General features: G+C 35.8%; 1 protein-coding gene across 6 annotated transcripts in view; it reads left to right on the top strand.

Moving 5' to 3' along the window:
- Positions 1-22,186, top strand: part of Nav3 (neuron navigator 3) — a 712,871-nt gene that overhangs the window by 502,166 nt on the left and 188,519 nt on the right. For all 6 annotated transcript variants that reach the window (XM_076920185.1, XM_076920186.1, XM_076920181.1 and 3 more), the window contains 2 exons: positions 10,878-10,950; positions 13,825-14,008. In XM_076920185.1, the coding sequence (XP_076776300.1) occupies positions 10,878-10,950; positions 13,825-14,008 (257 nt within the window). The remainder of the gene's footprint in view (positions 1-10,877; positions 10,951-13,824; positions 14,009-22,186) is intronic.

Here is a 22,186-nt window from a genome sequence, read left to right as displayed (position 1 = left end):
CTAGTGTGTGCTCACATTTTTACTTTTGGTGGCTTATTTTTAAATTTATTGCTCACTTTAAGTTAATTTTTTGGAAAGAATGCAAAGCCCGCATCTAGGCATGATATTCTGTGTGTGATATCCAGTTATTTTAGCATCCTTTTAAAAAAAATACTGTCTTTTCTTCATCATATTGCCCTTGCTTCAGTGACAGTTGTCTCTACTTATGTACCTTCTTCAATAGGCTTTCTGGTCTGTCCACTATGTTTTGTTTGTTCTTTTCCTCTGTCAAACTGCCTTCATCCTACAGCTCTGAAGCAAGTGTTGACATCCAGTACTACTGGTGTTCCGATCTATTTTATTCTTTATTTTCCATGGATTTCTATCACCTATTCTGTGTCTTTTACTTCTATGTACAACATTGTAATCATTTCTTCATTGTTTTCAAACACGCTGGGGTTTGGTTTGAGATCTCTCTCTCTCTCTCTCTCTCTCTCTCTCTCTCTCTCTCTGTCTCATTTTAATTCCTCTTCTTTTTCCTCTCCTACTCCCAAACGTGTGATAAAAATAAGTAATCTTTTCTAAGACCACATGTGTTTCTTTCATTTGTAGAAAGAATATAAATGTCCATGTATTTGAGGAAGGGTGTGGTCATAAGATAGAAATAATATTTATAGATTTTTATAGTGAAATTATTCATTACTGACTCATAAAATAATTTTGTGACTTTATGATAAAACACCAAGTTCCTGTTTTGTTTTGTTTGTTGGGGCAAACTGAAAAGGAAGAACTTATTTAAAATCCTGATGTCTTCAGGTCAATGAATTCACATGCTGCATTTTTTAAAATGTCAAGAGATATAGCACATTCTGCCCAATATAGTTCATGATAATGATTCAATGTCATTTATATTTGAAAATGAATGTTAATATTTGATACTTATTCTCTACCAAGTCAATTGAAATAAAGTGAAAGTGATTTTGACCAAAAAGAAATTTATTTAAAAAATTCTTGTGTATGTTTCCTATCTGTCTATATTTATCAACATATAGACATATACACATAGAAATATACACACATATTAAAACAAGTATATATTTACAAGAAGCTTATTTTTACATATGAACAATAGATATCATAACATAAATCCTTCTCTATATTTAGTATAGATTTATGTGTATATTCATATAGATAAGTATATAGATGTGTACATTTTTCTAATTCCTACTGTACAGCTAAACACTTTATTTGTAATCCTCACATAACATTTTGAGGAAGAAAAGAAAAATGCTTTCTTTCAAATTCTACACATTAGGAATCAAAAACTTCAGGAATAAACACTTCTTGGTTTCTAATAACATGTACATTGCAATGCCCAAATGAAAATTAGATTAATTTGACAGTAAAGTGTTTATATATTTCACCCAGGTACCCATTAAGTGAAGGCATTTCTTATATCAAACTACAGAGCAGCTACCAACTAAATCCTGGAAAAATAAAGAAGGAAAGAAATACAAAAGAGACAGATACAGTTTCCTCATAGTTTTTTTTTTTTTTTTCTATCTTGCTCTGCAAATTTGGGAGCAAGAAGCACAGTTATCCCACATCTCAATGGGATTCGCACTTACTCAAGGTTATTGTTTCTCTCTGAAGAATTGTTTTAAAATGGGGGAAGGGTGACTGGGAAGGGGCAGGAAGCTGGATGTAAAGTGAATACATAAGAAAAAATTGTGAAAAGAATTAAGTAGACAGTTGACTTCTGAATGTTATGAAGATTTTAAAAAGGACCGCAATGATTTTTTAGCATGTAGCTAAGTTTCCTGAAAATAAAAACAAAATAAATTGCACGTGTTACTTGGGAAAAAAAAAAAAAAAAAAAAAAAAAAACCCACAGCTTCAAACAGAGAGATTTGAGAAGGAGCTGCTCACAGAAGCCCAGTGTCGTGCTAGTTAGCAAAGGTCAAATTTCCACCGATTTTCCTTGTCGATAACCGGATTGCCTTCTGGGGCTGCTGTACTGAATCATTACCTATTCCGTAAATTAAAAGTATGGAAGTGTGGTCCTAGATCTTGAGGAAGTAGTTATCACCGGAACAGAATCATTAAGTCATTCGATCTGAGTTCCTTTGAAAGGACAGACCAGAATTCCATTCTGTGCCATTTCCCGCTTTTGGCGCTGGCTAGAATTCCAGGGACTGTGGCCCCATCACTGATCCTCATTTTCGTCTCTGAACTGACACAAGTGCATTTGGGTACTTGAACAATTGGGATGCATTGAAACTTGCAAACTTTCAAAACATGTAGGGCAAGTAGATTTTGCATACTGTACTATCTTTACCCAGTACATTCACCTGACATCTTCTGAACAACACTTGTGCTCGACACTGTGTCTTTGCCATGTGCCATTGTGTAGACAGCTTTAGCCAAGAGTAGAAATAGCTCAGTTACAATGTCTGCATTCCATTTGTCAGAATAGTGTGAGTGAAAGAACAAGTTCACTGCAGGCTGTAGGTTCCCACTCAATTCTAGGTGTATGATTTATTAATTGTTCACACACAGATGCAAGGCAGTAGTCTTGCTAGCTTCCAGTAAATGGAGAAAACTAAATCAATGTATCAAACTTTGTATGGAAGAGAAAAGGGGGTTGTATTTAGAATACGTACCTAGGTTCTTAAAATTGTTTCCCAGCTTGTTCCATGTGCTAGCTCTGACAAGGTCGGGGTTGGGGGAAATTGAAAAGTAACATCTAGACTGCTCCTCTTGCTTCCATAATTAGTGTGTAATATTATAGAACATGCCGACTGACTTTTTTTCATGCAACATATGGAGCCAGAGGATTTTGGCTAAGGTATAAAAGTTAAACACATTAACATCGTGGTTAAAGGAAGTCAACAGCAGAAAGCATGGGTAAAATTGAACTGTGAGGATTTCCTTACCATTCATCAGTAAAACTATATAAAATAGATACTTCAAAACCTTTAACTAAAAGGCACTGTTAAACCTAGCTTTATAGTCAGCCTTGACCCTGGTCCCATCATAGAGGGTATGAGCAACACTTTAACCCACACTTGTCACTGTGTCCTGTCTCCTTCCTCCAAATTGCTCTGGATTTCAAGATTCTTGACCCCCTGAACCGCCCTTGTGCAATCTCTCCTCCTCAGTGCATTCTTCAAATAGATACAGTGTGTCTTAACCTTCTTAGGAATTTCACACTGGTGGATACTTAGCTGCTGTGAGGAAAGACATGGGTGAGGCTTAGTTTTCTGTATCCCTGGCTATTCTGAACTTGGGTGCCTGAGGTTTGGATTTTCCTAACTGTGACCAGCTGACGTCATTCACAGGTTCATCTTATATCACAGACTTTCATATAGTCTGGCCTATCTCCAGAAGAGCAGGCTTTTTTTTTAAGAAGCAAAAAAGAGATGTGTAAACTATAGGATATTTCTATAAATATGTCAGCTCACTTCTTGGTTCACTACTCTTTTTCATTATAGTTTGATATAAAAATTCCTTCTAGAAGAAGATCCCTTTGTAGGTTTCAAACTTTATTGTCCTTTGAGGTTCTGTTTGAAAACCAACTTTTCTGCCTTCATTTTAAGAGTCCATTTCTCTCACAGAATAACAAGCATTATCCTTTATTGAAATTTATTTCCCATTTATAAAAAACATATTTTTTTCAAGTCCTGAATCAGAAAGGGGTTGAAGGGAGAGGGAACACAGTAAAGGTTGGTGGGAGAGAGGGGCTGAAATAATCTGAATGCATACTATACATTTATGAAATTGTCAATGAACAAACAATAGACAATATTTAAATGACATCTTAGGGCTTGAAAATGTCTATAAATTGTTCCTGAGGGCTCTGATCCAGAATCTAGTTTCTAAATGAGGTTAGGTATGGTACCTCTTTGGGGAAGTGGTGCTGACAGCAGTAGAGCCCCTTCAGGTAAAGTTCTGGTGAAGAAAATAGAAATCTCTGACCTGATTGGAAACCTAATAGCCCACCCGGCTGGACTGGACCAACCACCCGAGGAAGGCAGATTTACTGTAAGCCAAGGTAAAATGGAAGGTGAGATGATAAGTTCTTCAATGATAATGTGTACCTTTCCTCCCAGAATTCCTGCCTCCTAGCATTGTTGTGTATGGGGTCATAGCCAGGAGGCCTCAGAAGTTGGTCTACTCCTCTGTAGTACTCAGAAAATAAGCCTCAGTTTTCATTTTATTCTTTCTGTATCTGTTGTAAGAAAGGTTTTCATAACATCTCACTGTTTCTCTAAAGACCCTCCCAAAATATGGCTCTTTGTGTGCCCTGTGTGGAGCTGCTTTCCTGCCATGTGCAATCTCCAAGGGCACATTTTTTTTCCTCCTTTCACCCATTCACCTCGGCTGGGCATCTTCTAACGTTTACAGTTTGCCTGCCTTGCTGTGGTTGGTTTTTCTTTTGAACTCAAAAATTAAATGCAATTACTAAAGTCATAAATGAAAATAGCCATCATGTAACTTTTAACTAAAGCAGAGTAATTACTATATTTTACTTTATTTCTCCAGACAAGTTTATGTCTGGTTAGAATGTTTGACTAAAATCTAATTATTTTCACATATCAGCGTGCACTTTTGATCAAAGTGAACCTTCTCATTTTGATTTTCTTAGCAATGATATTTATTATACAGTTAAGTGATTTAATTATTCGACTATAATATTGTGAGTTCGTTGTGGGAAACGGAAACATAAATGATGCCAGGCACAGTAGCACATATCTGTAATCCCAACACTTGCATAGCTGAGTCAGGAGGATCAGGAGTTCAAGGCCAGTCTGAGATATGTGGCACGATCCTATCTCAAGGTAAAGCTATTAAGAATAAATTTAAATCCCAGCAGATAATATAATATCCCTTTGGAGAATGCTAAGGCAGGACTAACTTGAGTTCTTCACATCAGTAGGTATCTAGCCTCTTCACACATGTTCTAAAGGGGATATGCATCTTGGGGTCAAATGAGCCTTCAGCCATGTCATCCCTGGAACTTGGACTGTGATTCTTTGCCTCTTTCTGTTTTAGTTTTATTTGCATCAAAGGGCAGAGCAACCCTTTCAGTGCTGGGTGAAATCTCTATGTGTGTCACTGTATAGAACGAAACGCTGTTCAGTTCTCTTTAACAACACCTGAACAGTTTTTCCTTGTAGTAAACAGGGAACAGTTTTTCCTCTGCTTGACAGGTCTTCTTCCTCTGTCTGCTGCTAGTCTAGCTCTATCAAAACCTGAATTATCGCTCAACTCTAAATGACATGCTGTGAGGATGTCTGCAGATCTATTGCGAAAGAAAATGGATGACTCCATTCTCTCCAGGACCATGCAATCCTGTTTACATATCTCTTTCGGAATTTATCATACAGTGTCATGTATTATAGTGATGTATGACTCTTTTCCATCTGAGCAGCTATTTTATAAGCTCACAAAGCCGAAGACCTTGTAATTTATTTTTATATCCCTTCACCGTCCCACAGAGCCCTTTGCTCATAATAAAGAGTCAATAGTTGCTGGATGAATTAATCACATAGTCTTAATCCCTGTATCATAAGATTAAAACGTGGCTTCCAAGGCTAATATTAATCATGTTCAGTTGTAGGATGCAGAGGTAATTTTCATTAAATATTCTTAAGCGAGTATGAAACAACCGGTAGGGAGACAAGCTCTAAATCTGTTAATGTTGTGAAGACCTCTTGTACGTACATTGCTTAGAATAGATTACACTAGTTTTGCTGTAAAATAGGTCAGTAATCATGTAGCCTTAGTATATGAGTTCAATAAAATGACACTTTTGTTTGGAATCAACCATCCAACTCTGAAATAAACAGATATAATTGTTTGTAATGTAACCATTGGATTCATACCTAGAATACCTTAACCCTCAGCTAAAATGATCAAAAATATAAATATAATTTTGAGTGTTTTGAATGTTTTGTAATTGAAAAAAGATATGGTTATTCCCCCTCTTCCCTCATTTGAAACCCACTTGGATTTGGTAGTCACACATTTCCATAGCAAAGTCATAAGGATCAATATAAATGTGTAACTATGAACTATAGCCTGTGAACTGATTGTTGGTTTTCAAATTATATCTCTTATTATTTATGGGAGAATATGAAGTTATTGGAAATTAGTCAGTGCTCTTTAAAATATTTCAGGACAGTATCTCTTTCTTAAGTACAATATTAAATACATAACTAATGAATAAATAACCTAGTTTTGTATAAATGAACCTAAAAGGCAGTGCTCCAATATAATATAAAATTATATAGGCAGTAACTACATACATTTTAAACTGTCAGCTTTCAGGCTAGACAAATGGATCAGTGGATAATAAAACATGATGTTTTCAGGCAGGATTTGAGTTTAATTTCCAGTGACCAAACTGTACCTCACCACCATTTATAAATCCAGCTTTTGGAGAATCCAATGCTGTCTTCTAGTTTCTGCAGAACCCCCCACCAGCGCACACAGGGGCACCAACACATGCATGTAAATGTGAATGTTTTTGTCCTCATACTGAAATGTTTTAGTTTAAGTACTTGTAATACCATTATGTTTGCATAGGCTCAAAACTCTTCAAAGCTCAGCTGACCTGAGCTATGTTTTGATACTTCTGAAAATATTTATTGTGTATAGGAAACTTTATATTTTATTTTTATTATCCTGTTAGTAATAGTAATTCTTTCTTTCTTTCTTTCTTTCTTTCTTTCTTTCTTTCTTTCCTTCCTTCCTTCCTTCCTTCCTTCTTTCTTTTCTTCTTCTTCTTCTTCTTCTTCTTCTTCTTCTTCTTCTTCTTCTTCTTCTTCTTCTTCTTCTTCTTCTTCTTCTTCTTCTTCTTCTTCTTCTTCTTCTTCTTTTTGATTTTTTGAGACAGGGTTTCTCTGTGTAGCCCTGGTTGTCCTGAAACTCACTCTGTAGACCAGGCTGGCCTTTAACTCAGAAATCCGCTTGCCTCTAACTCCCAAGTGCTGGGATTAAAGGCGTGTGCCATCACTGCCCGGCCTCTGTTAGTATTTTCATAGTTGTTTAGCCATGATGACATTTAACATGTGAAAGAGGGAAAATGGTCAAATTCCACACCACTAAAATGTAAGTCACTAAGAGAAGAAAGGACTTAAACTTTGCTCACACAGTAGTAAGAAACTAGAAGTCTTTGGAGTGGTTATCAGTTAGAACATAGACTGTTAACACATCAGATAAGGGATGTCGTCAAAGAACTCAGAATGCACGTATTTGTAATAGTACCACAAAGATGTATGTATGTGAATTTCATTGTGTTTCAACACAAAATGCATGAGTTATGTAATACTATAGTTCACATAAGTAAGAGGTAGTAACTTCCTATAGGCTGTATGTGAAGTTTCCACAAACAAATGAATGTAAATTGAAGTTACTTGAAAGGATTTCCATTGAGGGGAGCAGATTACAGTATTTGAAATTAACCAATCATTTGATTAAACTGGTCCCTATCTTTTGACATTTTTAGTTTATTCATTATGAGCTAAAACCAACAACTCTGCCTTGGAAAGTAGTTGCTTCTTATGTAGAGGAAACTTTGCAAGCTACTTGATTAATTTTTTGCAAAACAAGATTAAGACAAAGCTGATGTGGGGTCTAAATCCAAAGAAGCTATAGATATATCTGTTTTTTTCTTATTTTACCATTGCCCCCTTTATTAATATCAAAGAGTTTTATAATGGTCAGTTGTCTTTTTTGTGCGTTATGAATTCTGACTCTGTGTGGGGTATAAAGCTAAGAACTTCATGCATAGAACTCCTCCAAGAATTCTCTGTAATGCCATGATATCTCAATCTCATTTCAGTTTGTTTTTAATTGAAAGGGCCAAGGGAGGATACCTCCACAAGTCTGCAAGCAATGGAGACTCCTTGAATTTCTTTCTATTATTCCACAAATATAATAGTGGCAGCTTCTTTTCACACATCAACCTTCAGAAGATATAAACTAAGGATGGCTCCTGACTGACGTGCTGGCCTTTCTATTTCCCAATGCTGTGCTTATTACCAGCAGGGTTCGGTTATTTCTGATCAGCACCATCCTTTCGATTCCAGACTACAAATACTTTTCTTCAATAACTTAAATGGCAAAAGACCCAAACTGCACATTTGAAATTAATTTCACCTGCTATTGCACTTTGTTTATGATGATATGTTTTGTTTTATTGATTCACTGTGGAAGTCCATAAAGACTCACTAGTCATATAATCTGTTCCTATCATTATATGGTGTTGTGGGTAACAGCAAATGTGAGAGAGATACCTCTTGTCACCTGTAGACATGGACATGATGAGAATAGAGAGTAGAATCTTTGGACACCATAGGGCTACTCAGCATAAGAGAATCCACAGTCAGCACACACACTGAATTTTCTTGTTAGAAATCTTAGGATTTATGGCTTGTAATTTATGGTTTGCTTATTTTTCTATTCTTTCTGTCTTCTGCGGGCCCTGCACTCACAGACACATGTCCCCTCACAGATACACTTCTCTGAGTAGAGTACAGGGAATAAGAATGCTGTGTTATAGCATGTAGACTTTGGATTAAAAGATAACTATTGCTATGTTTTCTATTTATCTATTATCTATTATACTATATGCTACATAGCATATGCTGTATGTCATATATTGTATATCATATATCACATATCATATAATGTATCATATACCATATTATATAATCTATTATCTATTATATATAAAATAGATGAATAGCAACAGTTTATGTATGATTACACACACACATATATATGCATATATATTATATATATATGTATATATATAATATATAATTTATATTACCATCAATCATGAGCCATCCTAGGTTGATATCTTCTGAAGTCTGGTATGTGAAGAGAAATTGCCATGTTTGTGGATATATATAATATTTTATATATAATATATATCATTATATTATCTATTATTATATTACATATATAATTTTCTATATATTTACAATTAAAAATAAGTCATTAAAATGTTAAAAATACACACACACATAAACACACACATATACATATAATACTGTACTAATTATACCCAAATAAATGAGTGTATATGCTTATGAGACCTCAGCAAGTATATCTTGATGCCTGCAATTGAACTAAAGGCAGGAAGGCATCGGTCACTCACCTCCTTACTGCCCTGAGTTGGTCCCACGGGCCCTGGAGTTAGATCAACAGAAGGCAAGTCTCTGTGATGCTCCCATTTCTACCTCTACCTAAACTCAGCAGTGGGATTGCAGTTGTTATGACCACAATCAACCTTTTCCTCAGGTCCTGAACATTTGACCTCGATCTTGAAAGTGTTCACACCCACGGATCCATATTTTTTAGTCCTTTCATCTATTCTTTTATTTTTCCATTAATCAGTTTATTCATTTACATTTCAAATGATATCTCCCTTCCCAGTTACCCCTCCACAATCTTCCATCCCAATTCCCCTTTTCCCCCTCCCCTTTGCCTCTATGAGGATGCTCCTCCAGCCACTCATCCACTCCCGCCTCATCATCCTAGCATTCTTATATCTGGGGCATCAAACCTCCACAGGAACAAGGGCCTCTCCTTTCATTGATGTCAGATACAGCCATCCTCTGCTACTTATGTATGTGGAGCCATGGGTCCCTCCATGTATACTCCTTGGTTGGTGGTTTAGTCCTTGGGATATCTGGATGGTCTGGTTAGTTGATATTGTTCTTCCTATTGGGTTGAAATCCAGTCCCTTCAGTCCTTCCCCTAGCTGGTCTTCATGCTCAGCTCAATGATTGGCTGTGAGTATCTCCATCTGTATTGGTCAGGTGCTGGTAGAACCTCTCAGGGAACAGCTACACCAGGCTCCTCTCAGCAAGCTCTTCTTGGCATCAGCAATAGTATCTGGGTTTGGTGACTGCAGATGGGATGGATCCCTCCTTTTTTTCTAATAGAAAAACAGCCTAGGAAAGAATCCGATGTGCAGCTCAACACAACACCCTCACTGAAGACTCAGATACTGCTGGTGGAATACAATATATTAGGTCACACACTGGTCAAATTTTTTAGCTCTATTTTTACAACATAGTATTTTCAATAATACTTTCTTATCAATATATTGTTTCCTTAATGCAAATATGTATGCCTTGGATTTCTTTCCGAGCTTTAAACATTTTTTTAGTGACTAATTTGAATAATTTCTTGACATGGAGGACACTCTCTTGCCTGGTAGATTGGATCTTCCTTCCCTGCTCACTTTGCACGTTTAGGAGCTGGTATCCTACTCAACTGAGTACTTAAAATCCATGCACATTGCCCTTTTAAAAAAGGAAAGTTAGTGTTTGCATTTAACCCGCGGGCTCCCTCAACGGTGAAAAAGCAAACACAACTTTTGGAAGAATGTTTTTTTTTTCTCTGATTTAGAATAATAACTATGCCTCATTTATTTCATAGAGCAGCTCTCCTTTTTATGAATCTTTTGACTGAATCCAGTATCCCACATCCTAATAATCTAGTAATTGCAGGGCTGCGGTCTCATTGCAGATGGATGTTTTCATTGAGACTTATTTGTAAAACACAGCTCTAGTTTTATGATACGTAGGTGGGTTGCTATGACTCAAGAATGCTGTTCTTCACTACGCCTTTATCAATTGTTTGCAAGTCCCAAAGTGGACAATGGATGCTTTATGGTCATTCTGCATTCAGCCAAGATAATTCTAGTAAAACTCTGGCAACTCTCTCTAGAATGAAATGAATGTAAAGTATTGCTTCTTCTCTTCCCCATTCCTCCCACCCCCTGCTTGTTTAGTTGTTTCCTTGTTTCATTAAGCTCAAATGCTTACTGAAGGGTCATTCTCTAAATGGGTTTTTTACTGCTTTTCCTGTTACAGATTGAAAATGTCGATGTCTGCCTTAGTTTTCTTGCAGCTCGAGGAGTAAACGTGCAGGGTCTATCTGCTGAAGGTAAGGAACTTTGGTGTTATCACAAGTGGCTTTGGTGTTTCTGAAAGAGTGTTCATGTTAGAAATGGCGTGTTGCAGATCCCCTTAGTGAATGATGGAGATTTGTAGATGTAAAATGCAAAAAACGATGGCTTTTGGTATTAATATGTGCTTTAAGTATTTGAATACTTTGCTTTTTCTAAAATTGCTTTTTATGTCAATGTATGGGTTGGAAAAGAATCAAAATAACACTTATGTATTATTGCTAATACAGTGACTTTTAATTTCTTAGATGGATAGGTGATCATATCAGTCCTGGTAATACATGTATATAAATGCAGGTAAACAGTACAATTCATGTACAAATATTTTGCCAATAATGCTTCTATGATATGACCAAGCTAATGTTAAATATATATAAGTATTCATTAAGTGGCACAAAGAGTTATTAAATGCTTAGATTGACAGTATTGGTAAGTACTATTTGTAAATATTTTGAGATCATTACAGGTCAGATTTATTTAATTTTAGTAAAAATTAAATTACAATAAATTGCAATGTAACAACATGAACAAACAGATTAGCCTGGATTCCTCATTTATATCTGGGTCCAGAGACATTCTTCTACACATAAAAGTAACATTTTCAAAACTCTGTCTCTGTATAGCACAGACTTTGCCATAGTTAAAACGAAATGATATTTTTATTTCTGTGTCTTCTCTGTGATCAGCTATCATCCATCAGATTGCTACACATTTCTTCCCTTTACTCCATCTGTTTATTTATTAATTATATCGTTAATATATTAATAAATGTATGTATTGTATTTATTAATTCATTCTACTTATTGATTAATGAAATTAAAATTAAGAACACTAGTTATCATAGCTATTAATAATGTGATAAGAAAGTTTTTGTCTAAATGGACTATTAGTGAAATAGCTAGTCGTAATAGAAGTGATTTTCAGGTATTATTAAGAGACATTTACAAAATTTCTAAAACTACAAAAGTTTAAAGTAGTAAGTCGTTTGAGTCCTGCAGAAATGACAGTAGTTAGGAAGCTAATATCTTTAATTTTCTTATGGATACTGGATACTATTTTATTATTTTAACCTTTCCTGCAAGTAATTTGCCTTGGAAACCTTTTCTGTCATCCAAATTACAAATATTGAATAATTTAAAGTTTTTAAATGTTGCCATCACTGGAATAAAATAATGGTGACTTTTTTCAATGTGATAGACATTTAATAGAATTATTTTGCTTTCTCAGTTTTCTCCATATTTTAATTTTCCGTTATGCGTTTATATTTACATGAAAAAGACACTATGATATATAATTCAGTGACATTTTTCAGTGGCTAACAGGCTGAGATTAAAATCTCACTGTTGGTTCTATTACTTACAATAGAATTGGAATAAAATTCATCCCTGACTAGATTTTGCTAAATAAGTAGCCAAAAGCAAGCAAGAAATGTTTCCATAGTTTATTTTATATTTCTTGCATATCACATACCAATTTTAATAATATAAATCTATTGATTTTTCATTCATTCTTTAAAAATATATGCATTGCCAAGAAATACATTCTAAATTAGGCATACATATAATAAGACTGAAATGGAAAAGCCTTTTGAATGAGATCACTTAAGTTTACAGAAAGAAAAATAATCACTACTTTCTCATGGTGGCCTCATTGATCAAAATGACTTTCATACATTATGGAAATTATAAGGTAAGTCAAAGGTAGAAAGAAAGGATAAATCCTATGGACACTTTGAAGGATTCAACTAAACCAAATAGTCAGGGTTACCTTATAAGTCATCAGTGAGCAAACCCCACAGATCTTGTTAGTATACCTAAACTCTAGAAGGGGCCATGGCACTTCAGGGGAGCCTATGTAGTGACCAGCAGCAAGTTTTATTTAAAATCTGACCATACGTGCTGCTTCATTTCAGGGTTAACTTACATCCCATCTCCTGGTAACAGGGTTATAACTTCAGAAAAAAAAGGGGACTGGGTCATGGGAACACACACGGTGAGGGTGTTGTGTGAAAAGAGTTGTAAGGGGAGAATGTAGATTATGTTTAAAATATCTGGTGTGCTTGTATAAAATTTTCAAGCTTATACTTACATATGTTAAAAGTTAACTTTGTGTTGCAGCTGAATTTGTTACACAGCATTGGGAAATCTCACACAGGAGCCCTATGTGTTTCAATTGATATTTATTAAATAAATGCCTTACAGTTATGTAAGCAAATCATCATTCTCTAGTAGCATATAGCATGAAACAAAAGGAATACTAGTGTGCACAAAATAAGCATTCAACTGAGAACTGATATGATATATGCTTTCAAAACTTGTGCATATTTTAAATATCCAAATATGTGACCAAGATGGCTCATGGTGTATTTGGAAAGAATGTTGATTTCTGTAAACCCAATTCGATCTCATGAGATATAGCCACAACACCATTATTTGTAACTGCAAGATGTTAGATATTTAAGTCGTATCATTTCTCCCTAGTCAAATCTATGTGGGCAACAGCTATGTACACTGGGAAGGGAAGCAGTGTGCAAAATCATATGGCTACCCCAAGGCAGTGAACACATCCTCTTCCAAGAGTAAGGAAAACCACAACCCAAAGAGCATCTATGTTTTAGTGGTATTTCTCCCTTCTGCCCCCTGCGCCCTTTCTCTCTGTGCTATCTCAAGCCACTTTGTAATGTTGGCAGAGTGGGGAAATTCAGACTCAACTGAGACTGTGAATAAGAAGACCCACTTGTATTTTCATCCTCGTGGATCTGGTTGAAGAGATTGACATCTAGACTTTTATTCATACAGGGAAACCAACCGAAGTGTGTTTGACCATGGTTTACGTTTCTCCATTTGATACAGAAATAAGAAATGGGAACCTCAAAGCCATCCTAGGGCTCTTTTTCAGCTTGTCTCGCTACAAGCAGCAGCAGCATCATCAACAGCAGTATTATCAGTCCTTGGTGGAGCTCCAGCAGCGAGTCACTCACACTGCTCCTCAGTCAGAAGCCAGCCAGGCCAAAACCCAGCAAGATATGCAGTCCAGGTAAGAGAAGGAGGTGGGGAATACATTTAGAATGAGTTTATTTAGACATGGTTTGACTTTCTAAATGATCATGAGTTCACAACTGTGTTTATGTGCTTTTATTTTCATATGACCCAGATACGTGACTTGTGGATGTATGGCTCAAACAAATAAACAAACAAAAAACTCTTCTCGGATCAGACAAGAAATACCTATCAGATTCTAAAGGCACACAAATTTCGTTTGTTTATTTTGTAATGGTGACTTTTATATATCTAATCATATAAGGTGTCCTTGGTGGAGGCAATGGTGGATCATTTCTTCCTCCAGCCCATTAGTACATACAATGTGCCTTTTGAGTCCTGGTATCCTGAGGTCTAGTTAGCTTTTATTGATCGTTTGAGTTGATTAAATCCATCAAAAGTCAAGGGCTATCATTTGCAGTATCTTTGACTATTTGAGAACATAGTGATTTTAAAGATTATGTACCGTGTGTATATCTGAATGTATGTACATGCATACATTTATATAGCTTGAATTTTGGTCCGTGTAGGTACAGTCTAAGTCATTAGCAGGGTCAGCTAGGAAGTGAAATCTGAAAGGCAGCCTAGTAGGAGAGACAGGAAATACCTGTTGCCAGGAAAGCCTCATTCAAAGTTTTCAAACTGTTCAAGTGGCTGAAATTTACCAAGATTATCTAGGATGGAGATGGAAAGACAGCTCGGTGGTTAGGCACTTACATGTAATTGAACCAGGTTCATTTCCAGTGCCCATATCAGGCAGTTCATACACCTGTTCAGTTCCATGGATCCAAAAACCTTTGGCTTGTGCCAGCATCTGCATGCATGTGGTACACATAAAATCACACAGACATGCATATATACACATACAACTAAATAAAGCTTAAATTTGGGGGGAATAAAAAAGATCAACTAGGGTAATATTTTTCACTTAAGGTTATCAGATCATGGACTTTAATCAAAGCCCCAAGTATATACATGTAGCATGCGGTCAGTGTTGGATTGGCTACACAGTAATGTAGGTTTGAAATATCAGAAAATGATCGACAGATATGATTTCAGTTGACAGTTTTCATGTCAACCGATAGCCTTATTCTGAAGAAAGATAGGATATGTGGATTAATTTGTTCTGGTCCCTAAATAGGAATAATATTTCCTTAAAGATGGAAAATGTAAAAATGTACTTTATGTTAATATGTAGGTGTATCAAATATACATAAGTATTTATTTATTTTTCCTTCATCGAAATCATGCTTAAAATCCAATAGTGCTCAACTAATCTTAATTGTGAACATTCAATGTTCGAAAGAAAACAATTTAAAAATTTAAAACAGTTTTTCAAAAAACTCTCCCCTATAGACTGTCACTTGTTCAACTCCAGAAATGTCAGTCAGCTTTGCCAGGGAACCACTGCCCGACTTTATGCTTTTATTCCCATGTGTGCATGTAAATTCTACCTTCTTTATCAGATGATAAGCTTAGCAATTGATTTGTAAATGGCCAAAAAAACCCTCAATTTTACCAAAAATGCCATGTATTCCATCATTCATAGAATGATAAGAATAGTTTTTCCTATTCTGTATTCAGTAATTGATACTCTTCTGTTTGCTAAGCACATCTCAGCTTTCCATGATGCCTAGTGAAATTGCACCAGAGTGAATGGGAAAAAAAAAACACAACAAAAATAGAAGGAGACATGATAATGAAAGTTTCTGGATCTTCTTAAGCATAAAGAAGAAGAAACAGGAAACCTCATTTACTGTGATTTGTGTTTACACGGTTGGCAAGAGGTCCTGCGTTCCTCCAACTGACAGCAGAGATACCTCCTAGAGATAGATTTAAGTGACTTGAATGGACAGGAGGCAATAATAGTAGCAGAAGTGTAATATAAATATAGTGATTTTGTACAAGGCATACTGACTCTGAAAGAGACAAAATGGCATTTGTCCTATTTTCCCTCACTCTGTTAAGTCCGCTATGTGGAATTTCTTGCCTAGAATTTCTTGATATTTATGAACTTTGTGGGATAAATATCTCTTTTTTTCTTCTGAATCTTTGTGGATATGCATGGGTTCTTTGAAATTATATATTATTTTAAAATATAAATTGGCTATACTCATACCATTTGGGGAGAGATAAAGCATTTTTTTTTGTTGTAGGAGTTTAATAGAAGTATTCTTTCTATACATTTCATTTGAGACCAGATGAACTTTTAATATTTATTATGCTAGATTAAAATTTAATTAGCTTTTTATTAAAGATTTATTGTAAAGTATTTGGATCAGAAAAAAATCATACACCAAATTTAACCAGAACCAAGTCTGTACAGCTCAGTGAATTGTGCAGTTCTACTGAGAATTCTGAAGCTATGCAGTTTCATAGTTTTTGAATTAATACTTAATTTAATAAATTTTTAGTATACCTGCTTTTGTATGTGTAGTGTTCATGACCCTTATGTAATGGTGTTAATGTCAATTTGTAAATACTTTGAAAAGCACAGTATTATGCTTCAGTCATCAGTATTTATTTCTATTCATATAGATCTAATGTCCATAAACTATAATTTATGTGAATTTATTATAACAATGCTCCTTAAGCATCTTTGAAAGCCAGTAGTAGTAACATACATAAGAAAGCAATATAGTATATTTCTGTTAAAATCAAGATAATACAGGAAAACAACTCTATAATCACATTTATCTTTATTGCTGAAGGCATGAGTCTTAAATATGATTTATGTTACCTTTGTATTAATTTCAAAGTTCTTTCTAACTGCATGGTTTGAATGAAAATTTAATATACTCTGAATAGTTAGCGAAAGTTATTTTGCTTTGTAGATTAATAAAAAAGTCATAGGGCAGATTCATTCATGAAGTTCCATGGTTCTTGTGTTGTACTCTTTATTTCATATCATCATAATTATATAAATCTTTAAAATATATACTAAGGATTTTGTTTTCTTTGCCACTTTGAAAATAATTCAAGGTGTTCTCGTGAGTTCAACAGCTTTTAATCATTGAAAGATCACCTCTAGAATTAAGGATGAGATTGGGTCCCAAGTCCACTTATTCCCAACTGTGGAATCTAAGTAGCTTCTGTATCAGTTATTTTTCTTTTGTTGTAATAACAAACCCTGATTAAAAACAACTTAAGGTTTGGAAGAACTTATTTTGGGTCATAGCTTGAGATTGATTTCATCATAGCAAGGAACTGAAAGGAATCCCCAGGCACCTGCTCAAATTTTGCACAGTCATGACTGAGTGAGTACTGCATGCCAGTGCTAAGTATGCTGTCTCCATTGACCCAGTGTCCCTGCCCAGGGATTTGCCCCACCTACAGTTAAAATGGGTCTTTCTACATAAATTAACCCAAACAAGATCATCCCTTACAGACATGTTCCGGCACTGAATAATCCTTTAGAGATTTACTGGGAGACTCCTGTAACTCCAGTTGCTTTTGACAGATAGTATTAGCATTCTAGTATAGAATAGAGTTTATTCAGGACATGGGGAGGGGAATTAAGAGGGTAGTAGAGGCAGAGAAAAGGGGAGGTAGAAGCAGAGAAAGAGAGAGTAGAGAAGTAGAGGAGTAGAGGCCAGCCATGAGCATGTGTGTGGGGGGGGAGGAAATGGGGAGAGAAGAGGGAAGGGGTGAGGGAACAAAGAGGGAGCAAAAAAGTAAGAGACCAAGAGAGGAAGGAGGAGACAAGCAGCCCCTTTTATAGTGAGTCAGGCATACCTGGCTGTTGCCAGGTATCTGTGGGGTGGAGCTTAGACAGAATGCTAACAGATAGCACTCAACAGCCTTGCATAACATTCTTGTGTTTCAGTCTCCTTACTAGCTGAAGAAAATAAAATGTAAGGTCAGAAGTTTGAGTAGGAAGTCATGTGTACGTTTATATAGCGCTGACATTGCCTGGCATATGCTCCTTCCCTGGCACGAATCTTGCAAATGGTCCTCAGAATTGGAGGCTTAGTCCACATTAGACAGCCACTCTGGAGCAGGCTATTGTTTCTCTGTAGTGAGGCTTGGCTATGATACTTTGGCTCTCCTTTAACTACTACAGACTCCCATCCTCACACAACCTTGATCTTCACATTACTTTTCTTTTGTCCAAATTCTCATCACCGTTTAGCTTATGGTTTATTTGTCTACATTCATTCTTCATGAGCTCTAATGCCACATTTAGAAAGCAAACGCAACAAAATATTTTTCTATTTTTGATAGTTAATGGATTCTTTATAACAAGTTTTAATGAACTTTAACAAATCTGCATTACTTCTATCTCCAATTTAGGCAGGGAAATGTTATATTTATACTTGTAAAAGCACAGAGAGATCATCTGGGGTTCTTGATAATGCATGAGGCTTTGAAAGTCGATGTCAAAGGAGTGGAGTAAAGAATAGTCATTGAGAACTCTTGGGGAAGCGTGAGTCGGAGGGAAGTGGGGAGAGAATGGTTAATGATGAGGTTCAGATGGGCAGGAGTAACAGTTTCCAATGTTTTATAGCTTGCAGGATAAATAATTGACAATAACTGATTGAATATTTCAAAACAGCTAGTAGAAAGGAGTTTGCATGTTCATAACACACAAACTGATTGATGTCTAATGTGGCAAACACACCATGCATCCTGACGTAATCATTATTAGATGTTTGCAAGTACTGAAACCTCACACTGTATCCCACGAACATACAAATTGCTATGTGTCTAATTTAAATCGCAAATTAAGGGGAAGCATTGAAAAGGGTTCACGGTTACAGTTTTGACACCTTTAAAATTTTATAAATTCGTCAATTCAGTATAATTTGTTAATTAAAATACATTTTCGAGTTACTCATAACATTCAGAAATGGTCTCAATGTGGCACTTTGAATAATCAGAGACTATTCAGACGCATGGAAAACTTTGTTTCGACTGCAGTAGATCTTGCATGCTGCCTTCTTTTTCTAGTCGCTATAGGTTATAGACTAATCTTTTCTTACGTTGTTTATGATAATCAGTACTACTGGTATTGCTGCCTATGTCCATAGTTCCTTTTCTGATTCTGGATATGATTTCTGCAGTCCAAACATAATATGAGGAATTCCAAGATTGTTACCATCTGGAGCACTGTAAAACGATATAGCATGAATGAAGTTCATTTCCTTTGAAATGTCACTGACAGCCGAAGGCCATTCATGACTGTCACTCCTTTCTTCTGTGTTATGTTTTGCTTAGAAGAGCCAAACAAGATAACAGATCTAGTAGTATTTAGAAAGGACACAGCTAATTTACAATTAATAGCACAGTGTGTTTATTCAGTTTTAACTAGTCTAGTAAATATATTGATAGAATGACTAACGGAATAAAATAAAGAAAATACCACCCTTGGGGCTGGATAGATAGCTCTGCAGTAAAGAGCACTGTTTACTTTTCCAGGGGACCTACATACATTTCCCAGAACATGAATGCAACCAGTAATAGCAAGTTAATGAATGGGTTAGATTTCTGGAGAATATCTTGTAAGATATAGTAATCAGGAAGATAATAAAATATGCTCATCTGGTTGATATGAGCTGTTAAGATGATAACATACAGGAAAGATAATCTTTTGCTTACTAAAAATTTAATTTTTTCATAAAAGTGGTTTTTTTTCCACTTAATTTCTCTTGAGATGATCAAATGACTTTCAACCCTACTATCAGATTATTGTTGGCACTCAGCACCTAACACATTACATCATATGGAGAAATAAATTATGCCTTATGGAACTGACATGTAGAAGCATTGGAAGTGAAGTAGATAATGTGTAAAGATTAAGAAGTTAATATGGATGGGAATGACAGATGTAGTAAAGATGTAATCATCATAAGTCTTTTAAGTAGAAAAAAAAATAATATTTTAGAACATGGGGGAGTATCCCCCGGTGGTCAATTGCTATTCTTAATTTTGTTTTTGGAGAGCAAATAACAAAGCCATCAACTTCCCATGTGGATGAAGCTGCTCCTGCAGAACACACAGGTTGCTAGACAGAACCAGTGGGTGAGTACTCTGGGTTTCCCAGGAGGTCTCTTGGGCTCCAAGATCTTAGCCACACATACTGTTCTGAGTGTCCTCTTCCGTGAGGATATTTTCCTCTCAGGGCTTCTCTTCCAGGAATCATTATTTCCTTCAGAGAGATGTGCTCCAAATCTGGGATGCTTTTCAGCTTTTTGTCCTGGGGTTATAAATCATGAAATGTATATAAGAAACTTTAATTTAGGATGACAGGGAAGCTTTGGTAATCTAAGCCCTCAGGAACCTGACTTCAATTAGTTACTTTATTCAGCTCTATGTTGTAGTCTTTAGTGTGTTCTTTCTTAAAGTCAAGGACTCAAAGCTTTAAGAAAAGGAAAACAAGTAGGAAAATTTATGAATCTTAAGAAAACAAAAAGCATGATCTTTTCATGCCTAGGCACACATAAATGAAGAGAAAAATTTCTTTTATGGCATTGGGAAGCCAAGAAGATTGGTGGTGTTAATATTAAAAGCAAACCTGCACATGTATATGTGTGAACACACATGTGCATATGCACTGATGTTCACGTAAATATCTATAGTGCATATATTTTGTTTGCATATATGTGCCGATTCTATTATTTAAAGACTAAACAACCACTGTCACTTCTGTTGCTTCAAAGACCTGTCTCTATAGTTTTGGTTTTAATGAGTGTGTCCATGTGAATTCAGTCTTGCCTAGCAGTTGCCAGTGGGTTGAGCTGAATAAGAACTTAAGCTACTCAAAGATTCATGTTCTTGTGTCTAAAGTTAGTTAAGATTGTACAAGAGACTATATGCACAGATTTATATGGAATGAACAGCAGGAAGTTTTGATGCCTTCTTTATATATTTTATAAACATTTTCCAAGTATGAGAACTTTTGTCTCAATTATACTTTATTTTTGACCTCAAATCATAAACACATAGACTTGATTATCTTACTTGGCAACGTTATATTTTGTAAATTTGTTACATGGTAATCCCTTCACTCATGAACAATGATCCCCCAAATTACAACTTATTGACTTAAAATTGAAAATGCAACTGGCTTCAAAACTGTAATAATCCTACTGTGTGACTGTTGTTCCATGCTCCTATCATTAACGGATATGGAAAAATCAATCTGTAATCAGAGGTCTAGTGGACACACTTAGAATCCAGTCTAGAGGGACAAACATTTAGCAACCGAGGCAATCTCACCCATGAGAATTTAATCATCTATCTCTATACAAAGCCCAATTTCAGTCTTTTTGAAATTAGATATTTTATTTACATTTCAGATGTTATTCCCCTTTCCCTCCCACCCAGAAACCCCTTATTCCATCCTTCCTCCTCCTGCCTCTATGAGGATGTGCTCCACCTACCCATCTACTCCCACCTCCCTGCCCCTGAATTCCCCCACACTGGGGCATCTGGTCTTCACAGAACCAAGGACTTCCTCTCCCAACTATGTTCAACAAGGCCATCCTCCCCTACATATACAGCTGAAACCATGGGTGCTCCCTATGTGCTCCCAGGCTGGTGGTTTAGACCCCAGGAGCTCTTGTTGGTTGGTATTGTTGCTCTCCTCATGGGGCTGCAAACCCCTTCAGCTCCTTCTCTTTCACTCCTCCATTGGTTAGTTCAATGGTTAACTGTGAGCATCTGCCTCTGTATATGTCAGGCTCTGGCAGATCTCTAAGGAGACAGCTGTATCAGGCTCCTGTCAGCATGCAGTCTTTTCTTCTTCATGCTCTCTTCTCCACAGTTCACTGTTATCTTGCCCATTGTTTGTCTCCAAACCCTTTTTGATTAACCTCTTTGTATTATAAGTTGTATTTTACATTAGCCTTCTCCTAACTAAAGCTGAGAGGTAGACCTGACCAGACCATAACATGAGAAATGTTTTGAAACCCAGCCATGACTTAATCATATCAACTCACATGGGCTGATGATCATATATACTTCACAATAAGTTGAAAATAGCCCAAGAATAAAAACTCAAAATGTAGCTTATGTAAATTGATATATACTTTAGAGATGTAGCCTTAAACAATGATTTTATAAGTTTGGTAAGAAGGAGTCATTTACATGGACAAATTAATGAATAGTTTATAAACATACTCTGTAATGAACTACCATGTCTTTTAGTCTCTAGAAATATTAATCATTTTTCGCT

Source organism: Arvicanthis niloticus, chromosome 22 (genome assembly GCF_011762505.2).
Source record: "Arvicanthis niloticus isolate mArvNil1 chromosome 22, mArvNil1.pat.X, whole genome shotgun sequence".
NCBI classification, from domain to species: domain Eukaryota; kingdom Metazoa; phylum Chordata; class Mammalia; order Rodentia; family Muridae; genus Arvicanthis; species Arvicanthis niloticus.
Note: the sequence above shows the minus strand (reverse complement) of the source record. Positions and strands in the feature narration are given on the sequence as shown.